At 30.3% G+C, this 27,314-nt stretch overlaps 1 protein-coding gene across 1 annotated transcript in view; it reads right to left on the bottom strand.

Annotated features, from left to right (window-relative positions):
• LOC148313120 (adenylate cyclase type 6-like) overlaps positions 1-27,314 on the bottom strand; it is a gene marked incomplete at its 5' end in the record, with an annotated part of 129,542 nt that overhangs the window by 4,508 nt on the left and 97,720 nt on the right. Inside the window, 13 exons of the mRNA XM_088267706.1 lie at positions 532-699; positions 1,228-1,352; positions 3,896-4,027; positions 7,503-7,722; positions 8,644-8,753; positions 12,073-12,233; positions 13,871-14,034; positions 14,614-14,757; positions 15,414-15,530; positions 20,731-20,815; positions 24,125-24,222; positions 25,083-25,242; positions 26,283-26,392. Coding sequence (XP_088123832.1) covers positions 532-699; positions 1,228-1,352; positions 3,896-4,027; positions 7,503-7,722; positions 8,644-8,753; positions 12,073-12,233; positions 13,871-14,034; positions 14,614-14,757; positions 15,414-15,530; positions 20,731-20,815; positions 24,125-24,222; positions 25,083-25,242; positions 26,283-26,392 — 1,794 coding nt within the window. The remainder of the gene's footprint in view (positions 1-531; positions 700-1,227; positions 1,353-3,895; positions 4,028-7,502; positions 7,723-8,643; positions 8,754-12,072; positions 12,234-13,870; positions 14,035-14,613; positions 14,758-15,413; positions 15,531-20,730; positions 20,816-24,124; positions 24,223-25,082; positions 25,243-26,282; positions 26,393-27,314) is intronic.

Here is a 27,314-nt window from a genome sequence, read left to right on the forward strand (position 1 = left end):
CTGTCAGCTGCTAGCTCCTTTGTACCTTCCAAGTCAAATCTGTGACCCGAAGTTCTGACGAGAACTGCCGACGAATTGTCAGCAGTGGTCGTCTTGGGTGCCGCGAACCTGTTGCCTTGTAAAAGAGGCAAGCTTGATGGCGGCTCTCGGGAGGCATGCGGAGTACATGGCCAAGCCAACTGAATCGCCTTTTCTTGACGATAGTTGTGACAAAGATTTGCTGCGTCCTACGCCTTATCTCTTCTTCATTCCTCACGAAGGCAAACCACCGCACGCCTTAAATTCTCCGCAGACATCTATTCTCAAAGCTCAGTACACGGCTGCTCTGGGCTCTTGTAGGGTGCCATGTTTCACAGGCGTATAAGAGAACTGGAGCAATGCAGGCATTGTATAGGCGGAATTTGGTCTTCGACGAGTATAAATCCGATTTCCAGAGAGCCTTTATACTGTTAAATGCGGACCCTGCGAGTCTTAAGCGATAACGAATGGATAGTTAGGGAAGATAAAAAATGGTCAAGTTTTTGAACTTACCATTGGACCTTCCGGGCCGCCCTGGGAAGTAGATGGGCGATCGAACCTGGATCCCACTCCGTTAAGCAGGTAAGTGATCATGTTTCCTTTCCCCTTCACGTTGATGATGCCGCGGCAGGTCAGTGTGTAGCCACGGTCGTGGAGAATCTGGTACACTTCCTGGGTGACCTGGGACAGAATTTTCCTTTTTTATTACCTGTCCGCCTCTGTAGTGTAATGGTCAGCACGCTCGGCTACCGTATTGAATGCCCCGGGTTCGATTCCCAGCGGAGAGCTCAAATAAATACAGGTGATTTTTCAAAATAATATTTATGCTATATTACCCTGGACTGGTACCTGAAGCGGAGGGCTGATCACCTTTCTTTCATGTGTTAACGATTAAGATAACACTGCGCTTATTATCACAGTGCCTTATGCACCATCGGGTGCGGATAAGGATTTGAAGAGGAACGCGTTAATGGAATATAAATAAGACTTGTATTTTTTTTATATAAATATATTTTTCTCCGATAAAACAGTGAGATAGACTTGATAAAGTTAAATGTCATTTTTTTGTTTTACAAAACAACACGAGTATTTTGAGTCTAATGTATTGTTAAAGATATATTTATTTTTTATATATTTTCATATATTTAATTGAAAAATGAAAAATCATAAAGAAAGGGCTTCAAATATAAATTATGAATAAAATATTACCTGTATTTCGTCCAGAATCCCTGTAGAATCCATACGGCTGGCAATGTTGACCGCATTTCCCCATATATCGTACTGCGGCTTACGAGCTCCGATTACTCCAGCTACCACGGGTCCAATATTGATGCCTGCCAAACAAATATTACTGCTGTAGGCCCATCGCTGAAGATTTTTAATCAAATCATGATGTTTTTAAAAAATAACCCATAATACATGATTGTATCGTGCGACAAACATGAAAAGTATTCGCAGAAACCTATTATAAGAATACTTATAATAATTGTTTATATTTAAAAAATATATAAAAAAAAATATATAAAACATATGAAAAAACAATATCTCACAAAGTTTAATTTGTCAATCCAGTGACTGAAATCTACGCAAATCGCAATAATTTATAAATGATTAAAAAAATATAATCTCCGAATTCTTTCACATAAGGACATATGTAAATAATTTTATAAAAAAAATGGCCAAATTGACACATTAATAAAATATCACGACCATTTATTTTAATTAATATTTACAACGCTTTAAACCAGTTTTAACAATTGAAAAGTTATGAATTGTTCATACAGTAAAACCCCGGTATAACGGACTAATTTGGGGGAGGGGGTGTCCGTTAAAGCCGATAGTCCGTTACATGACAATAGGTTTAAACTTAATTAATTTTTTTTTTTATAAAATCGATCACTGTATTTTGATATGAATCATCAATACAAAACACAAACCAAATTCTATTTATTCTCTTAGGACATTCGTCGTAAGAGACATTGCTTTTTGATATCGTTGCGCTTACTTTTAGTAATCCTGCTTTTAAAAAGGAATCAAGTTCTCTTTGCACATTTGAGTTTTGAGACATAATTTTTGATTATCATGGCCGCTATAAATTGTTTACATGCGGCTACACTTGAATTTAATCATATATGATATATAACAGGACTTTTTATTTTTTTTTACGATAGACAGGATTTTTGTCCGTTATATTCGAAATCCGTTACATAGAGGTTTCACTGTTTTAGAATAGGACTTTTTTTTTTAAATGATGAAAACGGATTTTTTCGTTTATTTTAGAATTGGGAATTTTGAGTTTAAAATTTTAAACAATCTACAAATAAATAAACAAAATCATAGCCATATTTTGATAATGCAAACAATTAAACAAAATCGCATTTAATACACTGAAACTCGCAATTATCACACATTTAAAAAATAGTTTTGAATGTAAAAAGTGAACGAATTATTTATGTCACTAAAAACAAGTAAGAAAAAGAGATTTTTTAATTATCTTGGAATTTTAACATTTACGTTATTCAAATGGGAAAAAGAATGAATCAAATAAGTAAATAATTTAATTTAACATTATTTTAACTTAATTTAAACAGATGTTGGTGCAACGTTTACGATACAATAGAAAGTAATGTATTTTGTTTAAACAAATGGAGGTTCTAATTAAAGAAATTACCAAGCCCATTTTAATATAAGTACTTCAAATAATAAACTAACCATCACGCCGCTTTCTCGCAGGGGTAGGCAGAGAGAATAGAACGCCACACCAATCTGTCTTTGAAAAGAACCTTCTCCTTTTCGAGATGTATGCATCTCTTCTTCATCCGTCGATTATTCCGACTCCTGACCAACCACGCCCAATTATTCGAAAAACTTGAACATACCAAGTTATCCTCGACTCTCCCCTGCTTCTATTTCCGACTGCATTATCCCCAAAAAATAAATTTGCTGCTCTTTCTTCACTTATTTGACTCTTTCAATCTTTCCTTGTATCACCATTCGACTATCACACGCCATTTTGCCACACCTTCGTCTGAGAGATCGCATTTCGACTGCATTCAGTTTACGTTCATACTTCTTTTACCAACTCCCTTCCTACATTTTCACCCCCTCGCTTCCACTTCGCTCCCATACATTAGGGCTGGAATCAGAACTTCAGTGTATACTATGTACCAGTTTTGATATATTTTTATTTGCCCTAACTGATTTTAGTGGACCATTCACTGTTAGCTTTCGTCTTCTTATTATTCATGAGCTCTCTCTCTCCTCCACAGCTGGATATAGGCCTCTTCCCCTTCCATCCGTTTCCTCCGATCGGTTGCTGCTTGCAGTCAGTTTTCACCCCCCACAGCGACCACCGTTAGCTTTACATTGTGCGAATTGGGAATATTGAAATTTTCGGTAATATATCCAAAATTAAACAAGGTTATTGGATTGAATTCTACTTTATTTAGATATATATGTAAATGACAGTCCGCCTCCGTCGTGTAATGGTCAGCACTCTCGGCTACCGTTGTGGAGGTCCCAGGTTGGATTCCCAGGAGGGCTCAAATAAATATAAGTGATTTTTTTCACTCTATATATTTATTCAATATTACCCTGGACTGGGACCTGAAGTGGAGGGCTCATCAACATTCCTTCATGTGTTAATGATCAAGATAACACTGTGTTTATATGATGTAGTACCCTATACACTATGGGGGTGCGGATAAGGGTTTGAATAATGAATATATGTAAATAAAGGTAGAATTCAATCCAATAACATTGTTTAATTTTGGATAAAATACCCAAAAACTGTCTACAGTTACAATAAATAGGAATATTGGGTTGATTGGACTTGGAATTTCGTAAATTGGAACCTCCAAGTATTGCAGAAAGTTACCTATCCGGATGCGGAAGTTGTTAAACGAGTGTTCATTCACGTCCTTGAGCAGTTCTCTCAACTTGAGAGCGTAATCCGCCATAGCTGTGACGTGACGGAATCCAATCATATCACACGTGTTCTCGGTGAGTCCTAAAATTACACAAACATGTAAATGAATGGGCCCATAAATGTTCGCATAACCCTTAATCCGGTCATTAGTTTCTCCAGGGCTGAAATATATTACGTTTAGCCTGTCATTATCCGACCCGTAAAAGTATACTAAAGATTGCGTGCACTGATATTATGTGGGTTTACGATTTAAATCGAATATAAACCTTGTTGTATTATTACGAAATGAATGTGCTCCGTAAAGCTTCTAATAAGTGTTATATAACTTTTTTAGATTAATACCCACCAGGGACACCGCAGACACTTTATATTTATTTCATAGTTACAATATTTTGAGTGAGTTTAAATACTTTTTCGCAAATCTGGATTATCTCTAATTAGTAGTTATTTTTTTTACATTATTATTAATAGAAGTCTCTTGTGAAGTTCTATAGAAGTCAGACAGTATGTTTCGATGAATATATCTAGAAGTTCCAAGAATTTGAGTGGTGTGGTTGTCAATCATGGTGGTCTTATACAAGTGTGGTGGTCTAATACAAGTGTTTAATTTTTATAATCAACATGTCATACCACAAAGTTAAATAATATAAAGATTTGGTAGTTAGAGATACGTCTGGTAATTATTACTTTATACATTGTACTGAAGAAATTACATATTCTAAACAAGATAATATTATCATACATAAATATATTCCAAATATCATATGACAAGGATTATTATGTATTTATTTTTCGAAAACACATAAATTTTTCATAAAACGTTATTGAATTTATCGAAGCGAAAAAGGGTTAAAAAGGAATGATTGCCGATGTTTTACATAATATCGGGACATGAGTAAATACTCATACAAAATGTATATGTGTACATATAAACACATTTCGAAGTTAAATGATCAATTTCGATATATGTATTTATTTTAAGTAAAAGTGAATTAATCACCCTGAAGGTAGTATTTTCCGAAAATGGCGCTGTACAAATATCCAAATTTATCATTATTATTATTACTAATGTGATTAATGTCTCATATAGACGCATAAATTTATGGGAAGTTAATAAAGAAACCATTTTCTGAAAAATATGTAAAATAAACATCCACACAACTTTAAGTTACAATATACATGCACTCATTTGCGTGAGATACACAAATGAGTAATTTTTTTTAGTAAATACAATTATTTCTTAAAAATCTACGTGTTTCGATGCATTTCGCATCATTTTCAAACACCCGATATAAATGGTAATGTCCTCCTTATTCATATGCGACATATTCTTTCCAAATTATCAACAAATAGTACGTGTCTTTAAAATAATATGTATTATGTTCTTACAAAGATTTTTGATGGATACTGGTGTTTTTATTAAATATTCTTGTTATTATGACGCTCGATAACGACGGCTACAAGATAGTTTGCCTTCATATATGTTTACAGGACGATGGGATACTTACTATTCATGATATTCTAGTATGGTTTATATTATAAAAAAAAGGAATAAAAAAATCACCAAAGGAAGGAAAACATTTGATTTATTTTCAAAATAAATTCATCGAAAAACTACGTATGTATGTTATATAAGATGAAGACGAAAATCGTAGTTTTCTTAGCACATAGACTGCCAAATTAGAAAAAAACGATTCTTAGAACCACAACTGTAAAATGCAAAGTATTATTTCGAAAATTCTGGGCCAACTTTGGTTATTTGTCAAGGGGGTTACACTGAAAGTACATACATTTATATTATATGCCAAACGTGGAGCGAATCCAATTCACAGAACGTAAAATCCGATCCAAGATTAGAGTTTTATTGAACCCACGCCACCTCTTGATAAAACAAAGTTCGAGTAAAATGTAACTCACGTGGCGTTAAAAATAATTGTAGTATTTTTGATGTTCCCTAAAATATTTCCTCGATTTCTTTTAAATCAACGTCTTATGAGTTATAATGGAGATTATCCCTGGATTCAACAGGGCTCGTTTAACCCTCAGATAGGCGCAATGCAAAGGGCAATTAGCTACTCACTCGTTCATACATTCCCGGGAGTATTCCCACTTACTGTAAATACCTTTCTAATACCATGTAATGTTTCCGTAAAACCTTAATCAACAAATTTTGAATCTGGAGTGAACAGATATCAACCATTTTAGATGAAATATCTGTGAAATATTTACATCACCTCAATTTGTGCAATATTTTAAATTTTAATTTATGTTAATAAAATGAGATTTTGACTCCCGGTAAATTTGAATATATATTTTTTTTATCTTAAAATGATCGAATTAATTTATATAATTCAAGTTTTATCCATAAGATACATTAAAAAGAGGAAAAAAATCACTAAATATTTTTGCTAGATATTCATATCCGTAAATATAATGTTTTAAACCCTTCAGTCGTAGCGTGGGCTACGATAGTAGCCTAGAATTATGTGATTCACTTTTAATTTGCTCATAACTTTTTTGTGTAGTGCCGCTTTCAAAAGCTGCTTACTAGATATAAACCCAAACATTTAGTTTGAAATCGGCTGCGAGCATGTGCATTTGCAAGTTTACATCTGCTACCATTGTAGCCGAACCTTCTTACATTATTTTTATTTTTATGGTATTATTTGTTTTGTGGTACAGTGTAAACGATTTTTCATATATTTAAAAATAACAGAAAAAAAAATTGAAGGAGACAGCAGTGTATTTGTTTTATAATTAAATTATCTCCTGTATACCTAAAGTGTAACCTTTATTTATTAATTAATTTATGTTTTCAAACAATTACTAGGTTGTAGTAAAATGTCTCAAAAGAAGGAAGGATGCTACTAAATGTTAAGTGATGAAAGTAAGATCGAGAATAAAAGTAAATGTGAAAATCGCAAAATTGTGAAAATTATGAAAAAAAAATGTACGCAATAGTTTTAGATAAACTAAGATGATCCTTGTTAAATATTGTCCTTTTGCTTTAATGTTTTACAAAAACATGTTATTTGCATATCCTTTATGAAATACTTCACGATAAAAATGCGAAAATATCAATTAGATTTGCTACTTTTACAAGCTTTTATAATTCACTGTAAAATAATGTTAAAATAATATTGCAGTTAAAAATTAAATACTACCTACCACAAAACGTTTTTTTCTTCAATTTTTCTAATTGTATTACTGCTATGGTGTCAAACGTACCCTGTTTGACGAGACTACTTATCACATGGTAATTAATTATTACTATAAAAAATACATGTTAAATGGAATACAGTCGTAGTACGACGAGGGTATGTGCGTTACCATAGTGAATGCGACTAGCGCAGGGTTAACAGATGTATGTTTTACAATAAAAAAAATTACGATAAAATAATGTCTTTTTTTATGTACTCACGATAGGCATTACTTTCGCAAGAACAACGGTTGTATTAAATAAATTGCACTCGTTCGTGTCATGCGTCCAGCGGATGGTTTGAAGCTGAAAATTCTGTCCTACTTTACCCAGAGAAATCTCAATTAAATGTATTACCTGAAGCAGCCATGTATGTCGCTCCTGTGCTTTTGATCTTCTCGACGTACTTGAATTCTGGTTCAGAGAGCAATTCGTCAAAATCAGCAATGATTTCGTTCAGAAGGCGCAGGCATTCCACTCCCTCGTTATTTCCTTCGAGTTCCACGTAGAATTCCGAAAAGTTAGGGATCGAGGCGAACATTACGCAGACGGATTCGCATTGTTCATGGTACAGTTCCTGAAAACATCCACATCAGATAGGCCTAACTTAGAAAACAGTTTAAAAAACAATCATTAATGAAAGTGTTATTTATATACCCTTTTGAACAACCAAATATTTTTTTTCACATTTATTTTTATTTGACCAGGGACCATGTTCGTTTGCGTTTCTGATACATAAAAAGCTTTAACAAAGTAAAAACAAACAATAATGGTGTACTACATTATACACAAAATTTTGAGTGTGTCCAAACACTTATTCACAAATCTGGATTATCTTCAATTAAGAGTTATTTTATTATTTTTTTGACATCTCAATATACATGAAGAAGAATGTGGAAGTCTGGGAATTTACGTTTCTGCTTAATCAAAAGCTTCTCTCGTCTCACCATAGATGTATCTAGTGAAATTCTAGTGTATTCAAACTCTATTTTTCGAATTTGATCTATATATTTAAGTTCCATGAATTTGAGTATTGTGGTTGTCAATTATGGGTAGAATTAGTGAATGTTACACGTGTGTAAAGTGATTATTTAAACCAGCCTATGATGGTCGTAAGCCCCGGAAATGCCCAGACTTCTGTATTCGTCTTCGTTTATGCTGAGATGTCAAAAAAATAATGTGAAATATTAAGTTGATCAAATACTGGTCTGGTTGCGATCATGTGTCGTAAAAAATTCGAGACCAAATTTCTTTAAAAAAAAAATATTATTAGGTACTTGTCTCTTACACTTTGGACATACAAATATAGTATGTATGTATGTATTACTAATGTATTGTAAAGGAAATATTACATCCTTTCCAACTACCCGTATTATCAATATAACAGTCATAATATTTTTTTATGTGCGTCTTAATCAGTGAATTCATGAATATATAAATATAATAGTACATACATATAATATGTTACATTATAGATACAATGCAGTAAAATGCTTACATCGATGTTCTTATCATTGCACAGGAAGTGCTTAGCGACGTGAGTCGGCAGGATGTTAGACAAGAGTTTCCTGTTGTAAGCCTCCAAGTGCTCCATTTCCTCTTTTTCCTCTGAAATTCCAATCAATACATCAAACAGCAGCTTGTATGTCGTGGGTATACTGACAAAAAAACGTTATCTCTTGAATTCCTGTTTAAATAATCCCTGTTATTTAAAACTTTTAACCTTAGTTAAATACTCGCTATTAAACTTAAAGAAGAATTTACTTTTAAAACCACATAAATATGACATTTAATTTAATATGACTTACTGTATTTTTCTAGATTAAAAAAACGTTGTAAACTTGAAAACACTGCATCATTAAGCCAAAATTGCATATTTTCGAGTTAACGTTTTTTGCCAGTACACCCACGTGATGATTCAAAATAATATTATACAAGGCATAGGAACAAAAACTAAACTAATTAATTATCACGCCGCTTCTCCACAGGGGTAGATAGAGAGTATAGAACGTCATACTAATCTGAACATGAAAACAATTTTCGCCTCATACACACTTAAGAATATTCACACTTTTTCTGACCCGATCAGTATAAAGTATTTGAAAAACGTGACCATGCCAAGTTTTCTTCAGTCTTTCACTGCTTCTATTCTCAACTAAATTCGCCCCATAAAATTGTTTTACCGCTCTTTCTTCACTCAATACATTCACATGTTTAAACCATGTCAACCCACCTTTCTTAATTTTAACGAAAATGTTTATCTCATCCTTGCATTATTTCCATATATCAACATTTGAACATGTATCATACAATATATTGTTGCACATTTGTCTGAGAGATCGCATTTCACTTACGTGTTTCACATTAGTACCCAAAGACAATTACTGCAAACTTTTTTCAATTATTCGTTTAACATAAGGCTATTTCGATCCAAGGAAGTAAGTACTCTTTACTGTTCAGCGTACATTAAAAAAATATAAATATTTATAAAATTTGCCGATTAATTGGTTTGGCGTTTATTTATTTATTAAATCCATTTTCAACTCCATTTTAATTTATCTATTCAATTTAAAATCAAACGCTGATTTTTTTTAGTCTAATAATTTGTATTTTATTTTTTAAGAAACTCATAAAAAATCATTTTGTGACAATTGTTTCGCCTAGTAATGCCATTTTTAAACGAATTTTCAAACAAACACTGTCACAATATAGTTTTTTTTTTTTTACAAAAAAATACAACTTAGTTTACTCGAAAAATCAGTGTTTGATTTAACATTTAATTTATAAAAAAATACTTGAGATAAATAAAGGATTTACTTTTATATTTTTTTTGTTTTTCATTCTTAGGTAAACAATGACATTTTTACATTACAAAATTTCTCGAGGGAAATCCTTCCCACAAAGGCTTTGCCCGCGCTATCATCATCGTCAATTATTTCCTTGGCAAAACATTTTCTACTACCCAGAATTATGGATTTAGTTTATTGTAGCTTAACTGGCTATTCCAATACTGGATTCCTGGTTCCAACCCTAAAGTTAGGAAGTGAAACGTAGATTTGTCAAAATAGGGATTAATGTAATGTATGTATGGAAGCGAAGCATGGAGTTGGCAAAAGAAGGATGAAAGCAGACTGAATGCAGTCGAAATGCGATCCCTCAGACGAATGTGTGGCAAAACGATGTTTGATAGATGTTCGAATGATGAAATAAGGAAAGAATGTAAGGCTGAGATAAGCATTATCGATAAAATTAAGAAAGGTGTGTTGAGATGGTTTGGACATGTGGAGCGTATGAGCGAAGAAAGAACGGTTAAACAAATTTATGGAGCGAATGTAGTTGGAAAAAGAAGCAGAGGACGACCGAGGAAAACTTGGCACAATCAGGTATGTCAAATACTTGAAAGCGGCCGGGTCAGGAGTCGTAATAATCGTCGGGTATGTATGAGGAGATGCATGAATGTAGAAGAGGCAAAGAATGTTTGCAAAGACAGAGTGGTGTGGCGTTCGATTCTCTCTGCCTACCCCTGCGGGGAAGAGGCGTGATGGTTAGTTAGTTAGGATTAATGTAGACTGAATGCAGTCGAGATACGATCCCTCTGACGAATGCACGGCAAAACGATATATGATAAATGTTCGAACGGTGAAATAAATAAAGAATGCAAACCTGAGATAAGCATTATGATTATAATTGACAATGTCTTTTTTTATTTTTTTATTTTATGTGTATTTCATTATGATGATCCAGAAATTATCCAGAGCATTGGTCTGTATGTTCCGATAGTTACCTAAAACAGCGTCGGCATAGATTGTTTCACATTCCTATATACAGGACCAACCTGCCAATGGTTATGCCTGTAAGAAGAGCTAGCGCCATGTTGAACAGTATCACACCGGATATTCATCTGTTCCAAGTGTCTGAAGAAGTATTCCGAAGCGGGATTCTTCTACATATTTTACAATAGTCTTCTTGCTTACTTATCAATTTGTGTTTTTAATGTACGAGTATACGCCTTAAATGTTATTTTTAGATGTAAATATTAATTATTGAATAAATTTAATTGAATTGAATAGAAAGGTAGGTTGAATATATTATATGGTGGGTTTAATACTTAAATCATCATGTATATAAACTGATTTTGTTTATTTATTTATTTAAGTTAAAGAACTTCCAGTGTGGCTAAACTATTAGAGCATCTCATTCACTCTTGTTGATGTACGCATATATTGAAAGCTGTCCCACCGCATGCCCAGATCTGATACAGAAACATCTAGGCTTCCTGACAGATCTGCTCTTGCAGAACATTTTTTAAAAACTAAGTTGCGAAATTTATTGAAAATGTGAAACAACATAAAATTGATAAAATTGATTAACCCTTACTGGTCCAATGTCGAATCTCATTCGACATCGATTTTTTCCTCTTAGGTCCCATGTCGGATGTTATTCGACATTTTTTTCATCATTAGTATTATTTATTTCAATTCCAAGCTTACATTTTTGCCACTCGTATCTATTACAACAGTATGTGGAGCAGAGGACAAAAGTTTTTTTTTCAATTGGAATGTACATGTAACTGTCTACCTAGATTTCGTTTTTAAATTTTAATAATAATAAAACCCTTATCCGCACCCCAATGGTGCATAGGGCACTGCGTTATATAAACGCAGAGTTATCTTGATCGTTTACACACGAAGGAAAGGTGATCAGCCCTCAGCTTCAGGTACCAGTCCAGGGTAATATTGAATAAATATTACAGTGAAAAAATTAATTATATTTATTTGACCCCCCTAGGAATCGAACCCGGGACCTCGAAGCGTGCTGACCATTACACTACGGAGGCGGACAACAATTTTAAATTTTGGGGGACCGGAAAGGGTTAATATTTGATGTACGCATAAAACCACGCATAAAATGAAGAGGCCAAACTTACCAGTTGCTTGAAGTTTCCACACGAAGTCAAGGCGATAAGTGCTCTCAGTTTGGCGCGAGTGGAGGATCAGAGAAAACGCGAAGGCCATGACGATAATTGCGCTAAACATGTGCTCTTCCACTTTCTGTAGCCACATCGCGTATTCGTAGTGTGACATCAAGCTGCACAACATAAAATGCTAAGTAACAAGCCAAGAATATATTTAAACATTTGGCGTTTAATTTTTTGAACTCCATTTTAATTTATGTATTAAATGTTAAATCGAATTTTGTGACAATTGTTTCGTCTGGTTAAGGTATTTTCAAACCTCCATTTTATATTCGTATTCATTTGAAAATGCCATAACTAGGCGAAACAATTGTTACAAAATTTAAATTTTGTGTTTTTAAACAATAAAAAACAACCTAACTAATTTAATATTTAATTCCTTTAAAAAAGTCTAGAATACTCTTCCACTAGACTAGACCAAGGCATTCATCTAACAGGTTATTCAATTTAATTAATTGATTCGGCAGTCACTTTTTTTAATAACTATCCATTTTTAATTTGAGTTTTATTTGGTTAACCAATATTTCATAAAATGTATTGTGACACGTGTTTCTATGGACTCTGCATCATTCTCAAATAGTATTTGATTATAAAATTCTTAGTTACAAGTCTACAATACTCTCCCACAAGGCTATATACTTTCATCTAATGGGTTATTAAATTTCATTAATCGATTCGGCAGTCACTTGGTGGTCCATCAATTTTTAATTTATGTTTTACTTGGTAAATACCTAATGTGACCATACGTCCCGTTTTGAACGGGACCGTCCCGTTTTTAGACAGCCTGTCCGGTATAAAACAAAATATTTTTTTCTTATTTTTATTATTTATCCCTTTTATTTTCTTTATCAACATTCCTTTTCTTTTTATTAATACATAAAACTATGAAAAATGTGTGTTTTCTTGAATATACATACTATTATGTAAACATTGGTAGATGTCCCGTTTTGAGGACAAAAATAAATGGTCACGTTATAAATACCACTATTTCTTAAAATATATTGTGACACGTATTTCCATGAATTCCGCATCATTTTAAAACACCGTATGCGCAGCTAAGTCTAAAGTTCAGAGTTGTGTCCTTGGGACGTTGAAGGATGGGTAGGAGCTGTTCCTAATTTTATTTTATTTTTTATCAGTGGGTACATAGACAACAGAGGAGAAGCTTTAGTCATTGTCCTAATGTAAATTATGGGTTTATTATTATATTTTTATGATTTTCTATTGTTTCAAAATGTTGCAGTTGATTACTTTTCGTATCAATAACTTACAGGATTACGTTATTCTTGTTATATGTGTGATTGTCATAAATTAAATGATAAGTTAATTCTGAAATATTATTAGTTTTTACTAACGTATCTGTAATTCATGTTCCCAGATTATTGTTTTTTTATTTATTTCCTTCTTATTAAATTCCTAGAATAACGCGTAAAATGGGTAATTCAAGTATTCAAGTAATGTCAAAGACAGGAATAACGCACTCACATTCGAGTGATTGAAACTTTATACGAGTATGAAGACACACTGAATGAATAATGAAGATTAACTGTCTCGTATCGAGAAGTCCATCTCCGAGAAATTGAAGTAATCACTCGCAGTATTTTGAGTGTACTCCAATATTGTTCACAAACCTGAGTTTGTCTACTTTGTAGTCATTTATATTGACATCCCAATATAGATGAAGGAATAAAGTGGTCAGTTAGTGATCCTGAGATCTTCATCAGATATTTTCAACAGAATGGTAACTTACTCATTCGGGATTCGAGTGGGAGGCATGCACGCTGGGTGTCTGATGAACTTAATGATCAAGAACGACAAGCACAGGACAATCAGGAGGACGGTCTTGATGCTGGTGATCAGAACTTGGTGAACGGCACACATACACATCACCAGAAGGGTCAAATGCATGAATATCTAAAACGAAAAAAAAATTGTAAATACATGAGTTTTTGTTTACAATAAATTGAATATTGCATAGTAAAATTTATTTAAGGAAAAAAATATATTTGTATTATTTTGAGAAATAAAAGACTTTGATCCACTCACATTTTTATTAAAAACTTACTAGTTTCGGCCGCAACCTGTTGCCCTCTTCAGGGTTTATTTTATGACTTTGGTTTATTTTAGGTAAAGGTATTTTAGGTAAAGTCTTTTTCATTCTCAAAATAATATATCACTATGATCCACAAAGTTGATGCTTTCAATATTCAATATATAAATATTTTTGCTTTGCATGTTCCCGTTATTCTCAAACTCCACCCCCTAACCAATATCTGTATTTGATTATTAAAATAAATCATGTTTTTTTTGTAATAAATGATTTTAGATCGAATACTTAAATATGTAATATAAGCTTAACATTCCGTTATGCTTAGATATTATTGCAAAAAAATAACCTTGAATAATATAATAACATAACATATACTTATGTGAAATTCGTAATAAAATAACAATTTTATTATAAATTGAAACCAGTGAATTCGTGAAATTTACCTCATCAATCATGTTGTACGGGCAGGTATTACCAGTCAATCTCATTGTCAGTAAAGTGATGTTCTTCTCCGCATTATATGTGTAGAAAAAAAGGGTAGATGTTCCGTTTAGTCCAGCGCAAGGGGATCCGACAGGTGATTGGAGCTAAAAAGAAACAATGTGAAATTATATAAATATACAAAAATACAATCTATTCCTTGTATTATCCGCAATTATTATTTTTTTGTTAAAAAATAAGTGAGAAGGGTCCTCATTAAGGCACAATAACCTGATGAAACACCATATTGGCGCCCTTTCTGAAAACGTAATATCGTGGCTAAAAAATCACGCTTTTTCTTTCAGGTTTTCAAAACTTAAGATAATTTATCATTCTTTTTTGGATTTAAAAACGTGTATATTAGTTGTGCAAAGCTCTTTAATAAAAACATGTGACTTACATGATTTAAAACTAATTTTGACTAATAAGATAAGATTATTCTAAAGGTGACAACTAGATATGAAATTAAAAGATATTGAGATTGAAGAACTTCATGAAAAGAGTTGGAAGTCTCAGCATTCCAGGACTTACAATCTGGCATTAAGCTGTCTCAAGCGATAACTAGGCATGGTGATAAACTGTAAAAGTCAGGATTTGTAAAATTTTCGGGGTTGTCGGTAACGCTACTTAAATCGCTTTGTTGAATTAAAATATTAAAATAACAACATTTGCAAGCTTTTATGAAATAACGTTATTAAGAAATAAGTTTTGGCAAGGAAACAGTATTTGTGATATTCATATAATAATAATAAAAAAAACTTACTACAAGGGTGTCCATCAAGCATTTAGTTACGACAATCACCATAAAAGACATCATCTGAGCAGCCATCCTGTTTTTATGAATGTACAAGGACCATCTACGAATTATCGGATGCGCTTTCTGAAAAAAAAAGAAAATAGCCATAGCATGTAGTTACTTAAAGTTACTGATTTTGAATGAAATGAATGTTTAAAGGATTAAATATGTACGGAAGATTTTTTTTTTTAATTTGACCGATTTTAAGATTTTTTCTAATAATATGTAACTAGCAAACATTGCTATTTATAACATAAATATACCAATAAATATTGACTTAACAAACATTAAATGCTGGGTTAAAATTTATATATATTTATATATGAATATACATATTATATATATATATATATATATATACATATATATATATATATATATATATATATATATATATTATATATATATATATATATATATATATATATATATATATATATATATATATATATATATATATATATATATATATATATATATATATATATATATATATATATATATATATATATATATATATATATATAGATATATATATATATATATATATATATATATATATATATATATATATAAATATATATATTTAAATATAAATATATATATATATATATATATATATATATATATATATATATATATATATATATATATAAATATATATATATATATATATATATATATATATATATAATATATATATATATATATATATATATATATATATATATATATATATATATATATATATATATATATATATATATATATATAATATATATATATATATATATATATATATATATATATATATATATATATATATAGATATATATATATATATATATATATATATATATATATATATATATATATATATATATATATATATAAATATATATATTTAAATATAAATATATATATATATATATATATATATATATATATATATATATATATATATATATATATATATATAAATATATATATATATATATATATATATATATATATATATATATATATATATATATATATATATATATATATATATATATATATATATATATATATATATATATATATATATATATATATTATATATATATATAAATATATATATTAAAATATAAATATATATATATATACATATATATATATACATATAATTTATTTTTTTTCTTATTTATTTATAAATTATTTAAATTTTGGGTAAAAAATACTCAGTACTAAATGTAATATAAGCTAACTAAAGAAAACAAAATAGGTTCTAATTTTAATTTTTAATAAAACACATTTATTTTTATGTTGACCAAATCAGAAATATAATTCTGTATCTCGTACATCGTTCCGTAACTAGAAGGTAAGGAAAAGGATTAATTTTCATTGAATTTAACGACACTCGACAAAATTCAAACATGCGGAATTTAATTGGATTGTACAAAATGAAATCTGTTAAACGATTTCCCGGCTTCCATTCCAGGGCTACAACATTTTGGCATCCTTAAAATGTCTACAATCCGATATATTTGAGAGGTAAACGTTACTTGAATTGACGGAGTCTTTCCGATAAATATATTTGTTACTCAAATCAGGGGGAAATTATTGCCTTAATTACTGTTCGTTCTAAATGAACAAGTATTTCCATTATTTTAAACGAAAAAAAACTAGAGAAAGAAAAAGAATTCGGGAATTCATTGTTAAAAAAAATAGGTAATATCCTGAAATATTATACTTTATAATATTTACGAGTACATAGTAATATTAGTACCCTCTGCATATATCTATTTCTTTTTACACATATATTGTTTTAGTGTAAACATACGTTTTTCAAGTTTGACTTTTTATGCGATGAATCGATAACCGTTAATTCGACAAGAAATGAGAGTGAAATTTCATGGACGCGTCACGTTTATATGGCACATTTCGTTACATAAGAGAGAAAAAAAGATATTACGCAAAGAGAAGGAGAAAGTAAGCTATACATTTCGACGCAAGGGGAGTGGGGCGAAAGAGAGCGGCGTTTACACAACAATACAAAGTGATATAATATACCAACTAACTAACCATCACGCCGCTTCTCCGCAGGGGTGAGTAGAGAATAGAACGCCATACTACTCTGTCTTAGTAAACATTATCTTCCACATTCATGCATCTCCTTATACATACCCGCCGGTTACATGGATACATATCTCATATTTACGTTATCACAAAACATTAATAATAATAACAATACATAATACTAATGACTAAGCCGCAGATCTTTATTTCTGGAAGCTTGTTTAAAGATAGCATAGCGAAACAAAATAAATCTCAAAAATCAAGATCATTTGAAAATAATTCAAACATTAAATAATTTTGAACAAGGTTGGAATCGAACCCTCGACGTTAGTTTCGCAGTCGAGCACCTACTCAATTACGCCACGGAGCTTGACTGCATGAGATTGTATTTTTTTCTTAATACTTCTTCTTCATTCATTCATTCACACCCGATGGTGCATAGGGCACTGTATCATATAAACGCAGTGTTATCTTGATCTTTAACATATGAAGGAAAGGTGATCAGCCCTCCGCTTCAGGTACCAGTGCAAGGTAGTAATGAATAAATATTACAGTGAAAAATAATCACTTTCAATTATTTGACCTCCGGAAATTGAACCCGGGACCTCCAGTACGGTTGCCGAGCGAGAGCGACCTGACACTACGGAGGCAATGTTATCATAATAAATTTGTATTATTTTTTTTTAAACAGTTCATTCAATATGATTTTACTCGTGTTTAATCTACATACGTATCACATATATAAATATTAATGTTTAATTATTTTTGCAACATCCTAATTTGCTATTCTCTACTAGATGACAAATATAGCATTATGTATTGCGCAAAACACCCCCTTTAAATGTGAATACCTAAGTTCAAATGAATATTAAATGATTTGTCGCGAAGGGTAAATTAAAATTAAGGATATTCCTTATACGAGTACACTTAAAAGGTTCTGGTATAATATACAAAGGTTAATACGCGCGACGCTTTAGAACATGGGTGGCCAACCCACGGCCCGCGGTCATGTGTGAAATTTGTATTATATATATTTGTATATTTTGAAATTATGTTATGTATTTTTATACCCGTGATATATATCGCTCACTCCTTTCAAGAACGTCAGAACGTCATAAATCAAAAATCGACAATTTTTAGTTGTGTATGTTTTCGGGATGCCCAGAAAAATGCCTTTATCCCAGCAAAAGCGGCATATTTACTATATAACTTAATATTTACCCGCTACAGGGCAGAAAGAGTTGCTTTTGCATTTTGAAGAAAATGTATTGTTTAATTATTGTTTTTAAATATACTAAATATTTTTCAAATAGAGAAAAAACCTTCAGGTTTTACCTAAACAGATCTGTTGCACAGTAAAAAGTTTAAAAAGCGGCTTGATATTTATTTTTAATACATTGTATTATATTTTTAAACTTTAAAAACGTTCTCCTGAAAAATCAAGTTTTTTGATTTATGACGTTCTTGAAAGGAGTGAGCCATATGTGATACACTGTTTGATACATAAACAAAATTTATGCGCTTAAATATTATCTATGAACAAATCATGCATGTTGTTATAAAAACAGTGAACTTTATCCGTTCGCACGCTCTTCAGCATTGCCAATTCAGTGCAATCTCGAAAAATTTCGAAAACCAGTTAAGGTGTGCAATTTCAACTATTGAAATACATTAAGAAAAAGTTAGTAAGCAGAAAGAAACTCAAATCTCGTACCGAGTGGGTATTGATAAATTGATAATATTGTTTGCTTTGTGTGTCCTTATTACAAAGTTTAGTTGTTAAAACTTTTTAAAATGTTTATTACAATTCAAATTCTTTTTGTTGGTCCAATGTGTGTTTTCTTCTCACATCTGGTGGCAGTAATGTTTTTTTTTTCTTAATTACCCTGATTGTACTTTTTGATTACCGCTGCATTCAAATTATTTTTAATACTTAAAAAACAATAAGTTTATATAAATATTGTTTTTTTAGTTTTTTTATTTATTTATATAATAATGTTTTTAATGTTAAAAAAAACAATGAGTATGAAATTCACTGTGATTAAAAAAATATATTATATTGTCTTGTGCTTCCCGGGGTGCGATTTGGATTGGTCAGGCCTGCTTTAGAACGGTCCGTTTATATTCTCGTACACGGAGTTTGAAATAAATACTAAATTTCTTGTGTGAACAGTATGGTAAATATTCTCACGCAAAATGATATCTTCTCCTCTATATATATATATATATATATATATATATATATATATATATATATATATATATATATATATATATATATAAATATATATATATATATATATATATATATATATATATATATATATATATATATATATATATATATATATATATATTATATATATATATATATATATATATATATATATATATATATATATATAATATATATATATATATATATATATATATATATAAATATATATATATATATATATATATATATATATATATATATATATATATATATATATATATATATATATTATATATATATATATATATATATATATATATATATATATATATATATATATATATATATATATATATATATATATATATATATATATATATATATATATATATATAAATATATATATTTATATATATATATATATTTATATATATATATATATATATATATATATATATATATATATATATATATATATATATATATATATATATATATATATATATATATATATATATATATATATATATATAAATATATATATATAAATATATATATATATATATAAATATATATATATATATATATATATATATATATATATATATATATATATATATATATATATATATATATATATATATATATATATATATATATATATATATATTTATATACATATATATATATATATATATATATATATATATATATATATATATATATATATATATATATATATATATATATATATATATATATATATATATATATATATATATATATATATATATATATATATATATATATATATATATATATATATATATATATATATATATATATATATATGTGTATGTGTGTGTGTATTCCCCATAAACTTACACTACGAGTTAACAGATAAAATATTTATAGCATGCGTATTTTAATTTCAAAGGTACATTTTTTAGAACTAAGGTTGAAACGCAAATAATATTATAACTGTGGCATACAAAGAATAAATACCTTGTCATTTTCAGCAAATACGACGTAGCAGAAGAATATGTTTAAAATTCCAAGGAAAGCGCAAGTTGCGAGGCTGAGAGGAGTACTGAAAATAAAAAAAGGTTATTTTTTAACATTTTTCTTTCAAGTATAAGATAATCAATAAATATGTTTGATAAGAGAAAAATAATACGTAGAATTCCGAGGATCATAAATTTTGAAGTTGCTCATATTCAGTGTTATCATTAGAATTTTTTTTTAATTATTCCATGTTATATATTTAATTCCTTTTTATACATCCGAAGATCTCTCTGTTCCGTTATCCTTCTCTTGTGACATGGATTTCCAGCTGTCCCGCCATCTCTATGGAGGTTTTTCTGGTAGTCTTCTTCAGGCTGGCTTCTCTTGAAGAGCGATTCGGGCTAATCTATTTTCTCGCATTCTATTGACATGGGCATTCTAGAATCATCTTTGCTGTCTTTCCCACCATACTTTGTCATCCGTTCAAAAAAAAATACCGAATTTCCGTGTTCCTTATTTGGTCTTTTATCATATTTCCAGTTTTGCATCTCAATGTTACCATTTCTGAAGTGCTTACAAGGGATTTGGTTCTGGCTGTGTTTGCTTTAGTCTTTATTCCATATGTGGCAACCGGTCATTCACATGTTTTGTTTATTTTTACTTTGCTTTCAATATTCATGTGTTTATTTTTACAGACTATCTTCTCTCAGGCACCCCGATGTTCCAATCGCTTTATTTACCTGTCTTAGAGTCTCAGAGATTGCTATTGCTACTGATGTTGACTATGTATATTTCGACAATGAAAAACATATTTGCTGCAGCCCTCATACTTTAATCTATAGTAAGACAATATTTAAAAAAATATATTTTTAAAATTTTTCTTTACAGCGAATCTGTTGTCCATTTTAATATAAATTTAGAGCAATTTGATTATTCACGGCAGAATTAAAATTATGAATATGTATCATTAATATAAGGCAGTTTAATAAAATTGTTGACGATAATTTATCATATTGCCCGCCATTATAAATACCGTTTTTATTTTTCTGGGCACTTTGATCAATCGATAGCAATTGGACGATGATTGATGATGATGATGACGGATGATTCTTGCTAGCCAATCAGCATGCATTTTTGCTCGCTTGTCACTTGCGCGTTGACGAGTTTCCGGCCGTTTTTAGCCCTTTGGTGGGTTTTATCTTCGCGACTTGACAATGAATTGAGTAAATTTGATCTTAAATTGATTTTATGTTTTGATTCGGGAAGGTTTAGTTAGGTTAGGTTTGTTTATGAGATGTGTGACGATTTAATTTTTTTTAAATAATATAATATAAGAGAATACTCCTTATGAATTTTAATTTTGAGGAAAATAAAAAATAAAAATCTTTATTTTCGCACTGGATTTTCATCATCATACAAAATGGTCGAGTAATTTAATTTTTTTTTTAAATAGATAAATAAATAAATATAAATATCATTTTGTCATACCTTTAGAGCACTTTTAAGTTGTCTGGGCATTATAAATAATGCTTAATTATTTACATTGCTGGGAAGGCTAAATACGAACGCCTTCAGACTAATTATCTAAGTCAATTACAAAAAGCGTGAAACATATTTCATTGTCTTGTTGATCGTATAAAAAATGTCTTATATTGTATTTGACTGATTAATGAAGCTGAATATTAACGTGAACATGTTTAAATTTTTATTTCAATAATAATTGTATAGATACTTAAATTTTCTATAAAATGTCAGATAGGATGTTCTTACACGTCCTCGACAAAATGCTCATTTTAACAATGAAACATATTGAAGATGGAAGTTTTATTTAACAGTCGGAAAGTTAAAGTGGTGTTACTTGAAACTTCTTAGATATCTTCGAAGAAATAAATCAAAGACTCGTATGAAATGAGATTCTGTTAAAACTTTACAAATTAAATTCTTCAGCACATAAATATGTATGATACAGAGAATGAGAAAAAGCTTGATAAAACTTAGCAGAATTATTTCATAATTAGGGAAATCACTTGACTTGATTTCACGATTACATGTCATATAGTATTACATATATGTGCTCGGTTTGGCTGTATATGATTGAAACATGATAAAATATTTCTTCAAATAAAATTTTAAAAATATTGAGAAGCTTTTTTTTAAATTAATTATAAAAATATTTCAATTTCATACTATTTTTGCGAGCCTAACTGGCTCATTATTAAAATAGGTATTAAATTGTGGTAAACTGGGTTCGAACCCAAAAACTCTGACTTCCGACATTAACCACGGGACCACAACTCGACACAATGTGTTTCTATCTTTGGCCTTCCTCTTCTCCGTCTTATTCTTCATTACTGAGAGCTGTGACCCTTGTAGAAGAAATTACTCTTCTCCAGTTATCCCTTGACTGCGCTGCACGTAGCGCTCTAACCACCGAGGTGCCTGTTGCTGCGTTAACTTGATAGGTCCATCCTGTAGGAATCATCCTCTCCTTCTCTTCCCCTCCAGGCTGCCGATAACAAGCTCGTTTCAGGCTATCCTTATTGCCAGTGTCCAAAGATCTGGAGAATCCGTCGTTTACAGACATTGGCCTGAGTCAAGCCTTATTAGTATCCAAAAAGTACATAGGGCATCTTATACGAAATTAACTTGATCAGTGATATTAAATTTAATTGATCACTCCTGCGCATGTTTTGGGCAAAGAATTTGGAACGATTTGAATGGATGCAGATGAAATGTAAGTGAATAAACCTAAGGTGAATAATATTACCTCTATATGTTAAAAGAAATGGAGGAGGAATAGTAAGTAGGAAAGGGAGACTAGCAGTTAGCATTACCTAGGGTACTCGGGTTATGTATACCCTCACTGGCACTAGCTTGTGTGACTAGTTTTTGAGTCCATCGAGGAAAACAGAAAACCAGGAGTATAAATTAATTTACAACATTATGTAACTGATTCGACGAAAATTGGTATTTTTATATAAAAATAAGCACTTTTGTTCAACGATGAGTAAATTGTCATATTATATGAATTATATTATATTATACATCACAGAATAAAGTAAAGTATACCATTTTAATGTATTTTTCGTAAAGAATTGAAAAATATTCAATTAGTTACATTATATTAAAATTTTTTTTTTTTATTTTTTTTAACAAACATGGAACCCTTACCATCAATAAGTGTTAATAATACACTATATATTTATTTCCACCCCTAAACACTTCCACTTTACTATTACCTGGAATAAAGGGTTTGTTTTATTTCCGTGACAAAGCACGTCGGATTTATTTCACTGAGAGAATACCTCTATTTGATTATTTTTCTCTAGGGGAAAATTTCGTGGGAGAGAAAATACGTATTATTAGGGTATTACTTAAAGTTTAATTTACTTACGGGGAGAATGCGAGAACTTGAATAATAGCGATCCCCATATACATGAACAAGGAACACAGGAAATAGGTGTTCAACATCCGGTCGCACTCTCGGTTGTACTGTGGAAAACAAACAAATCACATTATTTGATAGTATGTCCAAACCTTTATTCACTACTTCAGGGTGTATGGAGTTTAGGCTAATGAGTTATTTATAATCAAATCGAAACAAAGATGGTGAAAAATATTACAGTCCTAGTATTTACTGGGCTTACGACTTATACTTACGACCTAGCTTGTTAAAACTGGTCAAAATATTAATTTGAAAAAAAATTTTTTTTTTAATGTTTTTTATGTGAAAAAATAATTTTTTTATGTTCATGTTCATGTTAATAAATTTGTTATGAGTTTTTTTTTTAGTATATATTTCCATATTTTTCGTAATGAAATGTGACAATACTGACATTTTATGAAAGCTTAGTTGTGTTATTCTGATTGAACGGAACAGCTACAAAACGACACATTGTTTATATTTGGTAAACATTAAAAATATCTTAAGAATATCCAGGCAAATTAAATTATTATTTAATTCTTTTTTTACATCTCGACATAAAAGAAGAAGAATACGGAAGTCTAGGTATTTACGGGGCTTACGGGGTTTAAGTGACTTTCCTTCACCAATTCTACCCATTATTGACCACCAATTTAGAAACCTTGTTCTTGAATCACTAGAACTTCACTAGAGAAATCTATTGGTGAGATGAAAAAAACCTTTTTATTGAACAGAAACTCTTATATTAGAATGTGAGGTCCGAATCCTGGATTATAATCACACACATGAGTCATTTTTTTTTATTTTAGCTTATAATTTTACCAGTTAATTTATTTACAACATTTTGAGTATGTCCCAATTTTGTTCAAGAACAAATATTTGGACACACTCAAAATGTTGTAAATAAAAAAATCTCAGGTTAACTTACTCTCTGCTCCACCACGGCGGATTTGAAGGTAAGAGCGAATCTCTTGCAGTGTTCCTTTCGAAGTCGGTCAATGGACCTTGCATCAATTGCTTTCAGCAAGTAATCGTTCACCTCATCCTCAGTATCCTTAGGTTCATTCGGATCCACATAACCCGGACGCCTAAAAAATACATCATATGTTACAAATGCACCGAAAATATGTTTGATATTTATTAATTTATTTATTTATTCAGCACAAGGGCCTTTTACAATTTAATAGAAAAACAATAAAGAACAGTGCGTTTACATTATTTGATTATAGATTTAGGATGCTGAAAAATTTAACATCCAAATTTGTTTTTAAATAACTTTTTTACTAAATAGAAAACATAATTTTGAGCAATGAAAATCTATATATTTGGACTTTTACGTTTTTTTCTGTTAAGTGAAAAAGATGATATCCGTACACAAAAATATTGATATGTACTTCAGTAGCTGTTAAGCTTTCTTTGAATGTTTTATGTAGCAATTTCTTTTGAATGATTAATTGTTTATTAATTGTTTTATTATAAATGACACGTTTTTTTTTCTAATTCTTATCGACACCTAATGGTCAGGTCACTGCATCGTATAGAAGCAGTGTTATATTGATCGTTAAATACACGAAGGAATGGTGATCAGACTTGGGCTTCAGGTACCAGACCATTAAATAAATACTAGACTGAAAAATCGCTAAAATTAATTTTGACCCTTTTAGGATCTAGACTCTCGATAAAATACTTGCTTTAAAGTTAAATGTACCATATTTATTAGTAAAACGGTAATTGTTTTAATTTTATAGTACAGTTTATTTTATAACTCGGTTGAATTTGAGTGCTTCAAAAGTATGAGTCACACATGAGCGTTACGATTTGTTGGACTGATTTACACCACAAAAATCAATATCTTTAGTGTATGCAACCTTTTTGTGCATTTGAAGATTATTTATATGTTTGTTCTCGTTTTATCAGATGCTAAATATTGGCGCGCCATTGTTCGACAAACCATGTCACCTCCCCTCTGGGCGGGCAACTTTTTTACTTGCGGGTATTCATTCAATTAGTATATTTGTATACGTATTTTTGGTGAAAAAACTGACATGAGGATAGGTTAAGAATTTTTTAAAATTTATTTAATTTACATAGAATATATTTTTACTGATATATATTTTTAAATACTTACGATGTTGTATTTTTTCCAGGCTGGGCCCCATGTCCCATAACACGCAGCTCCTTCGCGACATTTCCATTGGTAGCATTAGTAGGGGGTGCTTGCTGCTGAGGTTTCTTATCCTATTCAGAAAGATTTTTTATTTTTTTATTTATTTTTTGACATCTCATCAAAGATGAAGAAGAATATGGTATAATTCTGGGCATTTACGGGGCTGGCGACCGTCATAGGCTAGTTTAAGTGATTACTTTACACACGTGTAACATTCACCAATTCTACCCATTATTGACAACCACACTACTCAAATTCTTGGAAGTTCTGTATATATGAACCAATTTAGAAACCTTGTTCTTGAATCACTAGAACTTCACTAAAAATATCTATTGGTGAGATGTAAAGAAGCTTTTTACTAAGCAGAAACTCTTATATTAATATGTGAGGTCCAAATCCTGGATTTCATTCACACACATGAGAAACGCCAGAAAATACCATTTTCATTTTCATTATTTAAGCTTATAATTTGACCAGATTATTTATTTACAACATTTTGAGTGTGTCCAATTACTTGTTCACAAAATCTAGATTATCTCCAATTACAGGAGTTATTTTCTGTTTTTTTTTCATCTTTGATGAGATGTCAGAAAATAATATGAAAATAACTCCTGTAACTGGAGATAATCCAGATTTTGTGAACAAGTATTTTGACACACTGAAAATGTTGTAAAATATTTTTATTAATGTATAAAATTTTAGGCGTGCGGTGGTTTGAGTTTGTGAGGAATAAAGAGGTAAGGCCTAGGATGCAGCAAATCTTGGTTACAACTGTCGTAAGAAAGACAATTCAGTTGGCTTGGCTATGTACTCCGCATGCCTCCTGAGAGCTTCAATCAAGCTTGTCTCTTTTACAAGGCGTCAGGTTCGCGCTGCACAGGACGACCACTGCTGACAATTCGTGGGCAGATGTCGTCAGAACTTTGGAGGATCTGACTTGAAAGAATGCAAAAAAGCTGCCAGAAAACACGAGAGACAGTTTGTGGACTCCAT

The sequence above is a fragment of the Brachycentrus maculatus genome, unplaced genomic scaffold (genome assembly GCF_059751285.1).
Source record: "Brachycentrus maculatus isolate JH-2025_06_01 unplaced genomic scaffold, ASM5975128v1 h1tg000019l, whole genome shotgun sequence".
In the NCBI taxonomy this organism is placed as follows: Eukaryota; Metazoa; Arthropoda; class Insecta; order Trichoptera; family Brachycentridae; genus Brachycentrus; species Brachycentrus maculatus.